This window comes from Uloborus diversus, chromosome 9, assembly GCF_026930045.1.
Source record: "Uloborus diversus isolate 005 chromosome 9, Udiv.v.3.1, whole genome shotgun sequence".
Lineage (NCBI taxonomy): Eukaryota > Metazoa > Arthropoda > Arachnida > Araneae > Uloboridae > Uloborus > Uloborus diversus.
Window position 1 is genome coordinate 129,836,819 of NC_072739.1, and position 18,634 is coordinate 129,855,452.

Sequence of the window (18,634 nt, forward strand, 5' to 3'; positions counted from 1 at the left end):
AAATAAAGAAAGAAAAGAAGGGGGGGGGGAATCACCGTTCTGAAAATTTTTTTAAAGAACACTTGCTGGTCCGCAAATCAAAAAAGGTTGAGAAACGGTAGGTTAAAGCATGATTGTAAAGATTAAATCCTAAACAAATCGCAACATAAAAGACTTGTTTAACTTTTGATTACAATTTAGGCTCTTATCCAAACATGCCAAGCTTCCTGTTTTGAACCAAAGTCTTATTCAACATCTGGTTTACGAAATTTCTTCTACTAGCGTAAATCTAAGGAAATTTTTTATTTGTCATACAAATTAAACATTTAATATAAAAAGCAGCTCAATCCATGAATTTTCAAAAGTTTTTTTTTTCATTATTTGTTTTTTCGCCTATGCTATCAAGCCACAAAGCAACTTGAAACGAATCTCTCTCAATCAGGTTTACAACTGCTGCAAAAAAAAAAGTTTTACAGTAGAACCAGATCTATCCGTGCTTTGCAAAATAAATAGATATCTACTAGCTTGGGAAGAGCAAAGCAAGAATAATCAATTAGGAAAAGGGGAAAATAAGATATTACGACTGCGATTTAATGGCTTCAAAAACTAGATTATAACTGGTTCTCGCAGATGTTTTGCTCCAAAACAACTCCAAATCTTGCAAAATATCTGCAAGAACTTGTTACAGAATTCAGCTGTGTTACCAAATGGATGGTGTTCAATCGATGTTTGACTCTAAAGGCTTTAAGGTAACAACCATTCAGTGATAACTGACATATTGCTGAAAATGAAAGGGGATTCTGCCCCCTTTCAGACCACCCTATATTTATAAAAATAACTTTTTCTACCTGTAAAAATGTTTGACTTACCTGGATCACAGACTACTATATCTTTCTGGCTGGCCAGAGAAGACTCCTTCAGCCGTTTAGACATTAGAACAGGAGGTCCCTTAACCTCTCGCATGCCATCTGAAAATTAAAGGAAAGGAAAAAAGATACTATTAAAAGATAGAATATGGGGGGGGGGACAAATTTCATTTCAGTGAAGCTTTGATAAAACACTTGAATTTCAAATTGAATTTGAACAGAGACAAACATCTTATTTTTAACACATCTATGTTTAATATTGTAGAACATGAAAAAAAAAAAAAAAAAAAATCTGGACATTTTAAAATATTACATTTGAATATTTTGCTATTTTTTTAACATCAAGTATCAATTATACTAATGTTCTATTTCCTCCTTAAAAAGTTAGTTTCTGCTGGAATTGCTCAATATTTAATAATAAAGAGAATAATAATTATACTCTTCACCTTTCTCGTATATGTCACTTCTCTAAAAATGTTTAGGAATATTTTCTCTCCTTGGGTGCAGCAGAAGGGGGGGGGGTGAATTAGCTACATATCCGAACCCACCCAGGTACATTTTGAGTCGAGATAAATATAGGAGGAACTTTACGATCAGTCCCAGACAGGGGAATGACATTTTACCTCGTTATTCATGCACCAAATATTCAAAATATCTGCCGAAAACAATTTTAGTGAGGGTGTTATATTAAGAGTCTATTAAATCGTCACCTATGAATTAATAAATAAGTTTCTTCGACTCAGACGCCTATTACATAAACAACTTTTATCTCATTTGAGTATCCAGTTTGGTACAGGGATGTTTGTAATCCGAAAATTTTGGGTTGCCCTTTCCGAAAATTTTGGTCTGGCAACATTCTAAAACTGAAAAATCATGTTCAAAAGATTTTAAAAAAAAGAAACTTTTAAAATGTTTATTCCTCCAATGATTTTTGTATGCATATTTGAAGAGTATTTATGGCGGGGAGGGAGCTTCCCAAAATTTTACAGTCTTTAGAAATTTTACTTGAATCCACTTGCACCTCTGGTTTGGTACAACTGCAGTAAAGTTTTGGTTTTCAGTATGACTACAAAGAAATTTTTCCTAACACAATTGGGAACATATCTAAATTGTTTTTGTCTAAACACACACACACACAAAAGAAAAAAAAAACTGAAGTTCATAAGGGTTTGATTTTTGACGAAATTTCTGAAAATTCTTTTACCAAGATGGTCTTATCTTCATTTGTATTTATTGTTTTATGGTGGAATACAAATAGAACATTGCAACTTAAATTGCAACGAATTAAACATGGCAGTTTTGTTAATTGATGTTAAAAAAAAAAGAGAAACTTATTCAGAGAAATACAACATTACTTTCTCTGCGATGTCAAATGAAAAGCAACATTTTTTTGTCAATGTAATTTTTCAGGAGACAAAAGAAAAGCGTGATATATCCGAATGAGCGATGTCATGAGGGCTTATTGTTCTAGGTTTTTCCTGTGCACATACCAGGAGTCCTTCCGTCCATCCAGTGAAGTCCTTTGCCGATTTCTAAAGGAACAGTCCAGGATTCTGGGTCCGGGCTTCGAACGCCCGTTACTTCCTCGGGACTTTTGACCGTCGTCAGTGGGACTTTCAAGGGGGGTTGTCGAATGGCAGACGGTGCGACACCTAAGAAGAAAGTATTCAGCAAAATGGAAATAGCATCATTAATTTCACACTGACAGACGAAAGAACTGAGTTAACCGTACACTACAATTAAAAGAGAATCATTGGATGTATTTATGTTTATTAATTTATAAAACTCAATGATAAAGCTCTAGACTAGGAATTCTGAATAGTAGCCACTGGCTACCAGAGTCACAAAAAATGGTAGCATTTTTTAAAAATACAAAATAAACAACCGTAAGGAATTTGCTCAATATTATGTTCCAAGTTGGAGTCAATTATGCACAGAGCGTCTCAGGTTTGGAAGCGTGTTATCGTAGCCCGATATACTATACGAATTTTTATAAATAAACACATGTTCGCCACTTTTGGTGACCAAGACTTGAGTTTTTGGAAGCCCTTTTCAATGAAATGGTCACCCGGTGGCGACCGCTAATCTATAGCTTTACATACTAGTTGAAAGTTAAGGTCATAATCGCACAAAATATGTTTGTTATAAGTAGAGAAGTATTTAGTTTATATTGAAACAAAATTTTGCACAGGAAGATGTAAGTAGAAGAGAAAGCATATAGCAACGTAACAATATTGAAAAAAGGTGAATGTTGGTTATTATTATACAAGTCAAGTCCAAAATATAATACAGGAAAGGTTGGAGTAATAACATGAAGCGAGAGCATTGGCAAAATGAGCCATCATACTGCTAATGATGGTTTTGAGAAATATTTATTCTAAACGTGCAGCTTTTAACATCTGAATGTCGATAGTTTAGAGAAACTGTTCAATATTCACTTTTCAAATCACCCGAAAAGCTCTGCGAAAACTTGTTACTTTCTTCACTGTATCACGCAACAGATATTCACATTCTTCTTGGCGCAGCATGGGGGCAAGTGGGGAATCAAGCCCTCCTTAGAAATAATAACTTCCTTGCTTTTAGTAGTTTTTTTCTTTGCAAAAATGTAAAAATATATTTTCTTCAGCCATTAATGAATAAGTCATTGAAAATGTCAAATTTTAATAACTCTAATCTGTACTGAAATCGATTTCCATTGGGAAAATATCTGAGCCTCCTCTTAAAATTTTGCATATGGGTGCCCATGTGGCACAGTGTTGTCCATTTTCTAAGAGGAGGAACTTCGCCCTGCCTTCTCGAACGCAGAGTTCAATTTTACGCGAGGGTGATCGGTAAACATATCCTCATGCTTGTAAATAAGACATCCTTAACTTTGCCATGCATTTTAATGTGCAAAAAAAGTCAGTGTCCTTTACATCACTTGCTTCACTGTTGCTACTTCTGTTAATCTGACATTTTAAAAACTTGCTTTTACGACAAAATGCTATGATCCGAATATATCTGCCGAAAACAAGGAAATAGAATTATCGGATACCACGTGACGAAGGCTGAGTCAGGTGCCTTCTTGTGGAAAATGGAGAATAATTCATTGGCGATAACTGGCTGTAATTGCTTTAATACAGTCAACTTGAGCAATCGAAAACATTTCCCGCCGAAAAAAAGAGATATATAACATTTTAACTCCATTGAAATTCTGCAACACGATGGAACGTCACAAGACAATCAAACAAAAGCCTGTTCCATGTTGGCGACTGGGTTGCATTGACTATTTTTGATGTCTGATCTAAGGTACTTAGACCTAAGACCTAAGGTCGGGAGACATTCACACAACAAATATTATCTTCTGTGAAAATGAAAAACATATTTGTGACCTTAATTTCGGACACAAGTACTGTCTGCCCATGGTTGCTATGAAATTGACAAACCTCCAGTTGGGAAGAGTCTATCTGAATGAGGGGATAAAGTAAAAATTTGATATGCATGTTCCGCTTATTTTAATGTGAATTTGCTTAATTTAGAGGCTGACATACATATTTGCAAAAGCTGGCATCCCTGAAAACTAAGATGCCTCCATTTCCATCTGTAAACCGGATGTGAACCTTCCCATCTCATCGGTGGTCAGACAGTACATCACCCGAACCAGAACATCTTGTTAATACTATGGGCCTTCTTGAATTTGAAGTGAAGTAAAATAGCAACCCTAGAACCAGAGTTGTTTAACTTACTTTTCTTTATAAAGACTAAAATATGCCCTGACCTTGTTCGGAGTCCTGCTGGGTTTGGACGGATGATTCTTCTTCGGAGGGGGCAAAACCGTTGACCAGAGGCTGATCTCCTCCTTTGTCCGGCTTCAACCAGATGCGGCCTCCTTCCTCCTGACGCGCCACTGCCCGAGGCCGGATACCGACTGGAGAACCTTTGTCCAAACCTACAACGGAAAATCCTCCGTCACAATCTTAGAATTATACTAGATATCTTGCGAGTTGGAAGGAAAAATTGCTTATTTACTAATTTTTATGCTTCAGAACAATGTTTTATTTAGAGGCTAGCTGCGTTGCCCGACTTTGCCCGGTCCATCTTGTAAATACAAATTGTGTCAAGTGATGTATATGCAACAATTAGACTTGAATAAATAAATAAAAAAAGGTCATGCAAAATTTCCCTCCCAAACAATGACGACAGATATTAAAATACTTTTAATAAATTAATCCAGAAAGATGGATTTAAAAAGTGTAACCATGGAAACACAAAATAAAATAAGTTTAAGGAATTAAAATTCAAAAGAAAATATTTAACAATTTGAATGGACATGAGATTTTTTGAACTTGACTTAAAAAGGCTTGTAACTTTTTTTCCTTTCAAGATAGAAGCATAGTTCTTCGACCATGGGTCGAGATAGATCTGGAGAAAAATTTGTCGCTTTTTCCAATGGTGTCAAAGAGAAAACTGTGGGACAATTCCCTCACTTTTAATTTATAGATTTAATGAAGAAAGTAGTGCCTAAATTTCAGCTAAGCCTAAAAAAATTCGAGTTAGAAACGCAAATAACTCCTGCTGTAATAAAGTTAAAGCCTTGGAACAAAATGCCTAGAACGCGGAAAATTCTGTTCTTTCCAACGATATGTAATATTAATATATGCAAGTAACTTTTCACCCCCATATTCGGGAATTTATGCGAAAATTGGGCCTAAATTGGAATAAAAAAAACTACTCGTCAAATTTTTTTTCGAACCGGTCTACAAACCTTTCCAGGGCTGAAAGAAAAACACTGAAAATTTCAGCAAAATCGGATGAATAGTTCTCTAGTTTTGCACGTTTAAACAAACAGACGCTTTTAAAGACTTCATTTTATACTACGTAGAGATGGTTTAATGCTGTAACAGGATCAAGGCCTCTCCTAGATGATGCCAGTCTATCCTTTTTTTTTTGTGATTGTTCTACATTTTATTCAGCGTAACTGAGGAGCAGTGATCTTAAAACTTAAGACTGCTCTTGAAATTCTTAGAACTATAAGGTTCTTCTGGGGAATCCCATTCAACACCCACAAAAATTTACAATCAAAATTTTAAGACTAAAATAATGTAAGAAAGAATAGTATATCACCCACCTATGCATTACATTTGGTGGATAGTTGGATTTTTTCACTCAAACTGCCGAAATCTAGCCTCATTGACCATCTGTAGTTTGCGTTTCATATTTACTCTTTACATTTTTGAGCTTAAAAAACACTAGTCAATTACTGAATACTTTCATTTTTTTTTCGAATTTATACTTAAACTTACGGTACTCCTAGGAATTCCGCAAAAATTCAGCCCGATCCTCGTACGCCTCGGAATAACTTCGCTATTGTTTTCTTCGATCTCGTGACGGATTCGAAATCAGATTGGTGAATCGGATGCGATTTCGCTCCCGTCACTGGTCGAAAACAGCAGGGGAAGAAGTTCGAGCTGTACAAGAACCGGCCTGATTGTTTGCAGATCACTGTAGCGGAGCTTTGCATTGGGTAATACCATACCTTTCCCCTTCTTCCTTCCTGAGAGATCGCCGTGACCATGTATGGGTAAATCTCGAGGAGCCTTAGGGCGGGTCCTTTTGGGACTGCGGTGCTGCTCTTTGCTCGTCACCGCTGGCAGTACAGGTTCCGCACTTTTTGGGCGCACTGCAAAAAGAAATACTGAAGATTAAACGAAATGCATCTACATTTATTCATACACATAGATTTTGAAAAATAGGACAAAGAAAGAAAAGTGTTGTCTCTATAAATATCGTAATCTATAAATATTAAACATGATAACATGAAAAAAACTTTCTGATAGGGCAAAGTTTTCTATTAGATGATCAGATTCTATTCAGTATAACAGATTATACTGAATGTATTTGTGTGTACTATCAGGACAATTCTAGCTCATAGCTTTTATTCCCAAACTTCAGCTTGTGAGTTTTCATGTGGTTTTAGAGGAATTGTTTAACAAGTTACATTTTACCAACTCTAGTCGAATTGATTCCTGATTTTGGATTGAGGTCTCGTTTACAACTCTCACTTTTACATGCAACGTTTGTTTCAAAATATTATGGTTATTTTTTAATGGATTATACAGTATACCGTGCAGCCGCAGAATCCCCCCCCCCCCTAATATGAAATAGATGTATTAACTCAACAAGTCATTTTTGCTGACAAAGCAGTAAGCAACGTAACTGCAAAAGTCTTAAGAATATTTTTTAAAAAAATGTTCTAGCAGCATAAAATTAATGAAATCCACATAATTTTATGGTTTTTCAATACTAATTTATGTTTATTTACAGCAGAAAATACTGACTAATGGCAAAGCTTTGAACCTTTTGCATTTAGTTTGTAACAAAGTTCGAAATTGGTACCAAGGGGAGAAATGTTGCACCTTTAATATTAACTTGAGATGCAAATTCAACAAATTGAAAGAAGTTAAATGATCAAAAGTGATCGTGGAAATAGCATGTGACGGAAAACAACCGGAAAGTTACATCGCTCCTTTCGCTTTCCAAATAAGCTAGCATGGAGAGGAAATGTTGTTTTCTTTGCATTAACACTGCGCTGGCAATAAAACAAGTTTTACAGAGTTCATTTTAACTGAGAATTTCAATGTAAAATCAACATTGATTGTTTTGTGAAAGATGCTTACCAAGTTGAAGACATAGTAATCAAGTTGGTGCTTGGGTTTTTGAATTTTTCGGGATCGCGAAAAATATTCGCTAAATCCAGGGCTCATAAAATTGACAAAAAGAAAAACTAAGCAGTCGACTTTCGATATCTCGACTTAGCTCTATTTTCCGTTCAAGTCGAAGTTTTTGAATGATCCCAAATTGCTGTAAATGGATATTTTTTTCGTTAAGTAGAGTTCACTCCGAAGTTTTCAGGCAGCCATGTACCATTTATTGTCCTCATGGGTGCAAGACCTTCCGTCTCAGGACGGATTTCCGTCTTGGACAAAATTTCCGAGACGGAGGTCGGGACGGAAAGAAATTCTATTACTTTCCTTCAGTTTTTACTAAAAAAAGAAAAATTGAGTGTTCGAAAAATATGCTTTAATTGCAGGATCTTTGCATAACCACGAATTTACATGGACATTCTCTTGATTTTCCGCCATGAGCTTGTTTTGTTTACAATGTGCTTTTGGAGGTGTGTGTCCTTTCGTTTTTTTTTTCTCATTTGCCAGTTCATTAATCGCCCATACCCTTCCCCCACCTTTCATTCTTTTCTGGTTTGTTCGCGCTATCTTGGGGAGACTTTCCGATCAAAACTGGTTTATGTTGCAAAAGTGAAAATCTTACGTCAAATGCGATTTTATTGCTGCAATAAAAAGATTTAAGATTGGCAGAAAAACTAATGGCTTGGAGCCCCGATTGCTTTTACTCCTAACATCATCCAACATTGTCTAAAATTGCGTTTTTGGATCTTCAATTTCAAAATATTGCCGAAGGAGAGTTCTTGAACTCCGTCCCTTCGATAATACATTCAAAAAGCGTGTAAATGTTATGAAAGAGGGAGTACAATTTCATTTTTAAAGCTTCAATTTCGGGGAGAGCCAGCGCCCCCTCCCTCTTTCTATAATATTTTTGAAGATCACCCAATATTGTGATTTTGGTACCCTGAACCTCCCCTTTCCCTGAACTTTACCAAAATGGCCTATCATTGCGCTTTTTAGACTTCAATTTAAAAAAATTGAAGTTTTTGAATTCGGGGAGAGCCTCCAGACCCCCCAATTATTGGTGTTTTTTGGAACTACGATATCAAAACTCTTAAATATTACAATTAAAACTACTAGGTCCATATTGTTAGAAAAGTCAAAAGTGAAAAATTCAAAGTAAACACAGATTCCAAAACTGCCATACTCAAAATCTACAACATCGTAAATTTTTCCTTAAGTACGCATGTGTGTATGGGGGGGGGGACTCAAAATATTTTCTGTCTTGAACACATCCCCAAACTTGCACCCATGATTGTCCTGCTTATCGCCTGTTTGATTTTTAGTAGCGAAATGAACCAATCACTTGTGACGTTCAAATGTCTGGAAAAATTTTTGCAGCCAGGACGGAAGCTTAATTGACAGGTCACCTCATCTTTTGGCAAGAAAAAGAGCTGAAATGCGATCATTGCTAATTAACATTTTCTTAGTCGTTATTGAAAGATCGTGACTATTATCCTTCCCTTGTCTAATAGGTGGAAATTTGCTTACCATGTTATGTAGCCGAAAAAGAGCAAGTGTGGTATTTCCTAGGAGAAAGCTGATCTTGTTGAATTCCTCACCTGAAGAAGTTTGGATTGCAGATTTCAGATTCATTTCCTTTTAGTAAATTGTTCAAGCTTGCTCAACTCTTGGGGGGGGGGGGGCAAAACATGAGCTGAATATTTTAACTCAATTTTTATTTATGAACTTCTAGACTGATCAGCAACATCTAGTCACAGATTCATTTTCAGGCATTCATAATATCGTTAAAAACTGTAGCATTTGGTCATAACAATAAAACATGTTTATCGATACATGAAATTAGATTTTCTTAAGAAATAAATAACTGGAAGAACACATCTGGTTCTGCTTCATGTTCTTTGAGAACTTCTCTTTGAGCCCATTCAATAAGCACATCTAATCAGAGAACCCCCCCCCCCCCCCCCCACGCAAAAAAAGAGAAACGTTTTTTTGATTAGGGGCTGTTGTCTACAAATGTCATGTCTTCAGGGTTGACATCATTTGTGGCAACCCTCAAGGCACAAATGATGACATAATTGTGACAGTTCGTGTCAAGGGGGAGGGAGGTTACAAGAGGTGTGACATCAAACATTTTTTACAGTAATATGTTTATGAAAAACAGCGTAATATGTGTTAGGTGAAGTGTGGCTTTCGTGTCAAAGGAGGGAGAGGGGTCAAAAATCTTGAAAAAAAAAAAAAGGGTGACATCATTTATGGACAGCCCCTTATTTCTCTTTTGGAGTAGTATAGAAGGAAGTTGATTTTGCCAATTCATCAAAAGAAGAACCTTTGAAACTTTAAAAATATATATAAAGTGTTCATTAATTAGGGAGTGCTCAATGAAACTCTCCGCCCTGCTCTACTTTGAGGCTTTTCAGAGAATTTGCATTAGGCACGGGCGTAGCCAGGGGCTCCCATTAGGGAGGGGGTAAGCATAGTCACAACCAGATAGTGATTTTTAGTTACTCCCCCCCTTCGGAAACCTTAAGCGCATCGTAAAGAGGTGGGGTGATGTGGAGGAAAGTATGGACCTCGGAAATTGCTCGAAATTATAGTCCTCCTCTTCCTCCTAAAAAAAAAATATTTTATGCTAGGGCAAAAAAAGAGTATATGGCTTTCCCTCGGAAAAGTTTTCGAAATTGAACAGCTAAATTACGAATTTAAATTATCTTAGGGGACATTTGGAAAGAGCGTGGGAGTCGGAGGTTCTCTTCTAGGAAGGGGCAGTTGCCATTCCCTGCCCCCTCCCCCCTCCCTCTGACATGAGAAATAATTTAAATTGAAAATTAAAGAGATAAGGTTCAGACTGTGAAAGTTTTGATTCACTTATCTTCTTTACTGCCCACCCCCATTTCCTACAAATTCGGTGTTGACTTTTTCACCGAGCGCCATCAACGTTGAGCCACAATCAACCGAAGATTTGAATTTGAAATGGAAATAAAGGGTTATTTTTTAAAGATCTTCTAATAAAAAAATCTCACGAATAAATGAATATAATACTGACTATGAAAACCAAATACCTGTAGTTTTTTCCAGTTGATGTTTTTTCCTCGTAGATCCTTCCCTTGATTTCGGATGTTCCATGCCATCCCTGAAGAGAAAACATAACCTCTGCATTAGATGACGCTCTTGGAAACACTGTCCTTTTCCATATGCACAAGAATCAGTTAAACATCTACTTCAGTTTGCTTATTTAATTATGCTTTGTTTATGCTAATAAATCTACCACAGCTTGCCAGAGAAAGTATTTGGCATCCTGACAGATTCTGAAGTAGAAAATATGGGTGGGAAATACAGTTCAATGAATTCCAGGGAAGCAAGAAAGAGAATAACTGAAGCATTATGGTGGATATTTTAGTTAGTATTGCCAAGATTTTTCACTATGGAATCGATTTTTTCGTCCACTCTTCTCATTATCTACTTGAACACATACTATGCTAAAGCATAAAAGTTCTCTTGCTTTCGAGAACTATTGAGAAAGTAGTAAGTGAAAAATAAAAACATTCATTTATTTTGATAATAAGTTTTGTGAACAACGCAGTATTTTGTTTGATGGAGGGGTAATAGAAACAGCAACCTAAAAAATTATTCTGATAAAACCAGTAGATGAATAATATCCCCTAAGTCCCAAAACTAATCTTTGAAAAGATCAATAACAGCGCAGTGCTTTGCTTGATGAAGGAGCAATAAACTTTATACAGTGAACTCTCACTTATACGCGGCCAAAAGAGGACAACAAAATTTTCGCGCATAAGTGAAAAACCTAAAAATAAGCTTAAATGCAATAGTTAACATCAGTTATAGTGATACTAATAGTACATTACTAATACTAATGAATATATACGCTCATAATTTCCGTTTATGCATTGTAATTTAATAAAAAAGTAAAATTTGAAATTGTACATTTTGTCATTTTTTATACACTGTACAGTACGTAAGCGAATTTCCCAAAACCTGAAAAATGTCGCATGATCAGAGCTATAGTGTACGAGGATGCAAAAAGTCCTCGATTGGCTATAGTCAATGCTTACCGCTTGACCACGACTTATGATGACGTCCACCCATGGAGATATAGACTCAATGCGTCTACCTTTTCGTATGTAACCCGTTCTCCCCTCGCGATGTCAATCACAAGACTAATACCCCAATTGCACACATGTGCAAAACAGAACGCGTTCTTAAAGTAATCCGAACATTGGAATAAAGGCGTGTGAATGCATTCCAAGAGACAGAATAAGACGGGTACAAATCTTTCGATAAGGAAAGCGTGAATACGCGATTTAATTAAAACTTGAGAAAAAAAATCGCGCATAAGTGAAAGGTGCATTTTAGGTTTCGCGTATAAATGAACAAGAGTTAACATTGGTTCCCTATATCGCTGGCCGTGCCGGTGCGAAAAAACGCGCATAAGTGAAAAACGCGTATAACAGAGGTCGCGTATGATCGAGAGATCACTGTAGTTTGAAGCCTGAACAGTAATCTTAAAAATTATTCCAGTAAAACCAATAGACGAATAACAGCCCTAAATCCCAAAACTAATCTTTGAAAAGATCAACAACAATGCAGTGTTTTGTTTGATGAAGGAGTAATAAACTTTATAGTTTGAAACTTCATCAATAGCAATCTAAAAAATTATTCACATAAAACCAATAGATGAATAACAGCCCCTAAATCCTTGAAAAAAAAAAACCGATAGATAAATAATAGTTCCGAATTTTCAACAAAAATCTTTAAAAGAATCATTCTAATTCCAAAATGTCAACAGCAATCGCCGGAAAAAAAAAAGTTTCGTTGTGAACTCTCGTTTTTAAAGCGTGCGAATTGTGCTTTATCCAATAACACATAGAAGCGAACAAAAATTGAATACTGGTGCAAAAATTATTATATTTCTCTCTTTTTTTTTTTTTTTTTTTTTGAATAATTTTCTCTTACTAATCAAGTGCAATATATATTTCGTAGCGATTGCCAACATTTTTTAACAAGAACCAAATAGTCAAACAAATAAAGTTAAATAAAACTTTGTATTTAATTGATAATAGTAAAAGAGAAAAGTTAATTACTATGATTCGTTAAGCGGAAAGAGTAAGTGACAAATGTATGAGTTTGAGAAAAAAGAGCACAAAGTTCGAATCAAACAGGAGCCTTATATTTCTAATTAAGTAATATTTCTACTTAGTACTACTCTCAAAAATCGCAACAGTAAATAGCTTAATGCTGATGAATAACTAGTGACTACGATCATACGCTATTACGCTCTATTGAGTTTGAAAAGAATCTGGACACTTGATTGAATTCACATTCATATTTTTTAATGAAAAGTTATTCTAACTTTCTGAGTTCTCGATGTCTGACTAGGTTAACTGTGAGCAGCTTTGCGCTGATAAATAACTACAATGACTACGATCATCTACACGCTACGATCAATTAATTGAGTTGGGCAGTATTGAATTCGGATAATTTTTTTAATTAAAACTTTTTCTATCTTTCTGAGTTTTTGATACCTGACTATGTTAAATGTGAGCAGCTGTATGCTGATAAACATCTACAATACTACGATCATTTACGCGCTGCAGTCAATTGAATTGGACAGTTTATTGAATTCATAACCAATTTTTAAGGAAAAGTTTTGTTTTTTTTAATCTTTTTGAGCTTTCGATAACTGACTATTTTACATGGAAAACTTTTTCTTGGCATACTGCATTTGTAAAATACTAAATTAAATTTAAAGCTTTGCTAGGAATGATTTTAAATTTCTATTTCTTAAATGAAAGTTCATTTGAAAACACTTCTAATAAACGTTTTGAATTTCGAATTTCTTTTAAGTAACAATGAACTGATAATTTTTAACATTCTGAGATCTTTGCAATGGATTAAAAACCTTTCAACAAATTACTAAGAGAAAAAATATATATATATAGCGTGTGATTAGGTATCTTTTAAAACCTCTTTAATGTAAGAAACAATCCTCCCCAATATTTCAACAATAAAATGAATGTGAGGTATAAATGACAGCAATTAAATGAAAAGCCAAAGGAACGCAGCTAAAATACCAAGCATAACATTTAAAGCATTAACATAGCTAATAACAAAAGCTAGAAAGTAATAACATAAGCAGTTCTACACTAATTCTCTGCAATAACTTCAAGTCATAATTTCCGAGCTAATGGCCCATCTCCATTGATGTTGCAAAATTTTTTAAACATCGTAGCGAGGGAACATAATGGAAACAAGAATTGTCTGTTAATAAGGACCTGTAAGAATTTAAAACTAAACAAAACGCATCGGAGTTTTCAAGGAGCGATGCTATTTATGGCATGGGCTTGGTTAAATAAGAAAAAGATAAAAGGTTTAAATATCGTAACGGTTTGTTAATGTTATAGTTACGTGATTTCAGTTTTCCTTATCAAAAATCTTTTCTCTGAGGTGAACATTGAATTGGTTTGCACATTAGTTTAGTTTATAGAACATTTGACATTTAACGTACTAATTAAAAGAATATTTTGAGAAGTCTATTGATCAATAAGTCAAAAAATGTGATTTACATAATAAATTTTAAAAAATCTATTAGAATTTTAAAAACAAACTGCTTTTTATTAGTAAAAAATATGCTTATGAATGGCTCGTTGAATGTAAGTTTAAAAATAGGACAATTAAGCACAGTAGAACCTCGTTTATCCGACCCTCACTTATTCGGATCTCCGTTTATCCGAACCAAATTCATTAATTAAAAAATAATTATACTCAATACTTAAATAATAATTTTAAATTATGATTGCAAGAACAAAACTGCAAATACGCCAAATATTCGTTTTTTTATTTTTATTTTTTGATTAAACGTACAAGTCCTGCATAGAACGTACAGTAAAGTATAATAGTAATAGTTTACCAAACAATATGGCGCATTTGGAGCGTCAGTCTGACGCCACTGAACTATTAATGATGAAATATTTGTTAGAAATGGAGCTATGTAGTTTTGTTAAAAAATATCGTTTTTTGCTGTAATACAAAATAAGTCAGCTTATTTAAGAATTTGTTTTGATTTTCCTCGAATGATCCGGATTTTCGGTTATCCGATTGCCTTTGGTTTCAGTTAGGTCGGATAAACAAGGTTGTTCTGTATCCAAAGTATGAATGCCCTCATGTTCCATGTACTATTGTTCTAAAGCTTTTTTAAAATAAACTATGAGATTGGGACATGACAAAAAGACATTGGTAGAAGATATTCCCTTTGAGGGGGGGGGGGAGTGTAACGTTTTGAGTAGTGTTAAGTGAACACCAAACCAAAATCAAAAAATGCTAACAATATGATCCTCTCTTATACTTTGTTCCAATTGTACGCAAATTTTCACATATTAAACGATTTGGGCTATTAACAGATAAAATTAAAGTATAAAGACTGTGGGCCTCCCACGCTTTTTTTTTAATTCAAAAATAAGCAGATTTCATAAACTCCGTGGCAAAAAAAAAAAAAACTAATAGAACACTTGATCGTTTCATGCTCAAATCATTTTTGCGCGTATTAAAAAAATGCTAGCTAATGTTTCACAAGCAGCATTCAAACAGCAGTGGCGTCGTTTTTTTTTTTTGGGGGGGGGGGGTCGCAGGTCGTCCCAAGTGTCAACCGTCAGAGGGGTGACACTTAAAATGGAATTGCAATTTTTTGAAAAATAGAAAGCAAGGATGCATTTTTAAGACCACGAATTTCCGAACTCTCCTCTTCCCCACCCCACATCATGGTGAGAATATTATACTCAGGACTAGGTTCATATTTTCAAAATTTAGACCTCGTAGTGACTTCCTCCTTAACCAAAAAACTGAAAAACATTATTTTCCCCTGTTTTTGAGATATGTTTGAAATAATTAAGAAGCCATTAATTTCAAACACCTCCTTACTTCTTAGACCTCGCAACGGTTCAGAGCGTCTAGGGTAAGTTACATGAAAAGCGCTCATAGTTTTTTTTTTTTTTTTTCTGTACATTAACCACCCACTTTAAGTTATTCTAACACAAATGTAGTTGGTTTTGATAATTTTGGCTCCACCACCTCCCATTTAAAACTATTTATTGAAAAAACTCGACCTTCATTCTAAATAGACGAAAATCAAAACTCATCCGTTCGAGAGAAATGTTGGTTTGTACGAAGAATGGCTGTAGAGCAGAAGTGGGTGAAGATGAAAATTTTACTCTAACTTACTATTTCGAGAGTGCCAAAGCAAAATTGAACAGGTTCACAAGAAAAAGAACAATCAACATTAGCTCAAGGGAAATAAAAGGCAGTCACGACGTATACCTTGAAAGCTTACTTTTGTCAACTCAATTAGCAATTTAATTCATCAGTCCCGCAAGGGCGCCCATATGGGCGGCAAGAGGGGGCTCAAGCCCCCCCCCCCCCCCCTTTAAAAATTAGAACTTCCTTGCTTTTAGTACTCTTTTTCTTTGCAAAAATGTAAAAACATTTCTTCTCCAGCAATTAATGAATAAGTTATTAGAAATGTCAAATTTTAATAACTCTAATCTGTACTGAAATCGGTTTTCGATGGGAGGAAATATCTGAGACCCCCCCCCCCCCCCTCAAATTTTGCATAGGCACACCTTTGATCCCAAGCAGAGGTCCTAACTTTAATGCTCCTGTTTTCTGAGTCAAGGGATCAGTGACGGACTCTTTTATTAGATCTTCTCAAAAACGGTAAACAGTTGTCCTGTACTGGATCCCCCCCCCCTCTTTCTCCTACTGCGGGATCCCTGGTTGATACTGTGCATGCTAATAGCCAAAAAAGAGTGTCCCATTCCCCACCTTTTCTGTGGAGCTTCCCGTAGAGCTGCTGTTTCGAAGATACCATCCCCAAGTGGTTGTCACTGCATGACATTACATCTGTTTGCCACAAAAAGACATGCTAAAACCCTCTTTCTCATATTGGAATACAACCAAAACGGGAGGTTTCTACTTAGACCCCACACACTAATTTTCAACCTACTACGTCATTACCGTTTTTGAGAAATGTGAAAATACATACGTACATACATGAGTGCGTACATACAGACGTCGCGAAAAAGAAACTCGTAATAATGAACTGCAAAACGAGCCGAGAAAAGAAATTAACCTTCATTCGGAGGAGAATAAAATGGAATTTTTGGCCAAAATTAGATTTTTTTTTTCGAACACAATTATGATTAAGCTTCTACGGGGGATCATGGGCTTTGATGATGACTACGAAGTAAGGAAATTTCTATTCTACGCCCATCGTCTGCATGCAGGGACGTGCGGGGGGTGAAGAGAAGGATACTTACGCAGCGTCCCTCTTGTCTTTTCGGTGGTGAATGGGTGCAGGTCGAGACCGATCCTTGGCCTCCTTCCACGCCCTGTGGAGTCATAAACCGTCATTGAAGAGTCAAAGGTCAAAACATAAACATCCCTCAACACCCCGCTCTTTGTGATAACAAGACGCTTAACCTCGGATGGTTTCATTTACGCTTGTCTTAATGGAAGGGAAATCCTTTTTATCGGAACAACGCCAATACCCGCTATTGGTGGAGCAAATCAGTTTTCCTCACCCCTATTTCAAAAAAATCGTTTCATCATTCGTCCATCGTTAGTAATCTTGTCAGATCCAGACTGTAGTAGTTGATATTTTGTGTGGTATACATTAAGAACTCGCTTCATTAACGAATAATCTATCTTAAATCAAGAGGTGACAGGGAATTTTACATACTAAAACAGTATTTTTTATAGAAAAAAATATACAAGTAATTGAGCTGTTATGTCAGTACATTTTATTTGACTTGAATTCGTAAAAAAACGACTGGCGTGCCAGTATAAATCACAATCCAGTGCACACCTGCGGTCCCTGCACTTACCAGTTTTAATTACTTTATCGGGAATAAATGTCACAGCAAGCGAGTTGCTGAGATCTCCTCAATTTCGACATGGTGACGATCTTTGCAGAACTTCTCGAGAACGTCTGATATCGCGATTTTAGAAAGGACGATGCATCATGATTTTTGAAAGAACAATGAATTATGATTTTAGGAAAGATGAAGTATTAAGATTTTAGGAAGGATGATGTATTAAGATTTTAGGAAAGATGATGTATCATGATTTTGGAAATGAATGATGCATTTTAAAAATTTATAAAAAAAAAAAAAGAAAAAGAAACGATGCATCATGATTTTTGAGAGGACCGATATATTACGATTTTTGAAAAGACAAAAAATCATGACTTTAAAAAGGATTATGCATCATGATTTTGAAAGGACAATAAATCACGATTTTTGAAATAACAGTACATCATGAATTTTCAAATGGACTATGGATATGATATTTGAAAAGACGATGCATCACGGTTTTAAACAGATGATGTATAATGGTTTTTGAAATTACGATCTGCCAGTAAATCTGGAGATCAAAAATCACTATATTTAACAAAAAAAATCTTATTTTTCTGTTTTTGATGTAAAAGTGTTTAAAAATCAAAAATTTCACAAGAACCAACCGAGAAAGAAAAATTACAAGGCAACATTACATGAATATTTAGAATATCAATATTAAAAATAAATTTGCAATGTCTTATGGGGTGTCTGGACGTATGCTAGACTATAGGTTTTTATTTTTTAGAATGAAGAAGTATGCGTTGGACACCCAATAAGAAAAGTTCATTTACACCCTTCTGTGAGTCCACTCTGTGCCTGCAAATATTTCCAAGATTCGAAACAGATCCGCCCTACAAATTTTAATCATCAACGGTAAAACATTCAAAATGGTGACACACATAACGATAAGTTAGTATTTTATTTAGTATTTATTTAAAGCATTTAAAAGTTTTCTTCATTTCTTAAAGTTATTTATTACCGAGGTTGAATGGGAAAAAATGGAATTCTCTCATTCTCTGCATGAATGATTTCAGTTCAATTGCCAAAGAAGCTATATTAGTTCTGGATTGATGTTCCGCCATTGTTCTCTCACCCGGCTAACTGTGACCGTTAAGGTTCGATGGACAATAGGGCCCATTTTTATTTCATTTAAACTACGTTCTTTGAGTGTTTTTTGACGCGAAAGCTGTGAAATTGTTGT

The 18,634-nt window shown here is 35.3% G+C and overlaps 1 protein-coding gene across 4 annotated transcripts in view; it reads right to left on the minus strand.

Annotated features, from left to right (window-relative positions):
• LOC129229302 (nuclear protein MDM1-like) overlaps positions 1-18,634 on the minus strand; it is a 131,202-nt gene that overhangs the window by 5,414 nt on the left and 107,154 nt on the right. For 3 of the 4 annotated variants that reach the window (XM_054863581.1, XM_054863582.1, XM_054863580.1), the window contains 6 exons: positions 16,855-16,926; positions 10,588-10,658; positions 6,361-6,504; positions 4,603-4,773; positions 2,336-2,497; positions 849-947 (listed from right to left, as the gene is read on the minus strand). In XM_054863581.1, coding sequence (XP_054719556.1) covers positions 849-947; positions 2,336-2,497; positions 4,603-4,773; positions 6,361-6,504; positions 10,588-10,658; positions 16,855-16,926 — 719 coding nt within the window. The remainder of the gene's footprint in view (positions 1-848; positions 948-2,335; positions 2,498-4,602; positions 4,774-6,360; positions 6,505-10,587; positions 10,659-16,854; positions 16,927-18,634) is intronic. The other variant, XM_054863583.1, reaches the window with a different exon arrangement.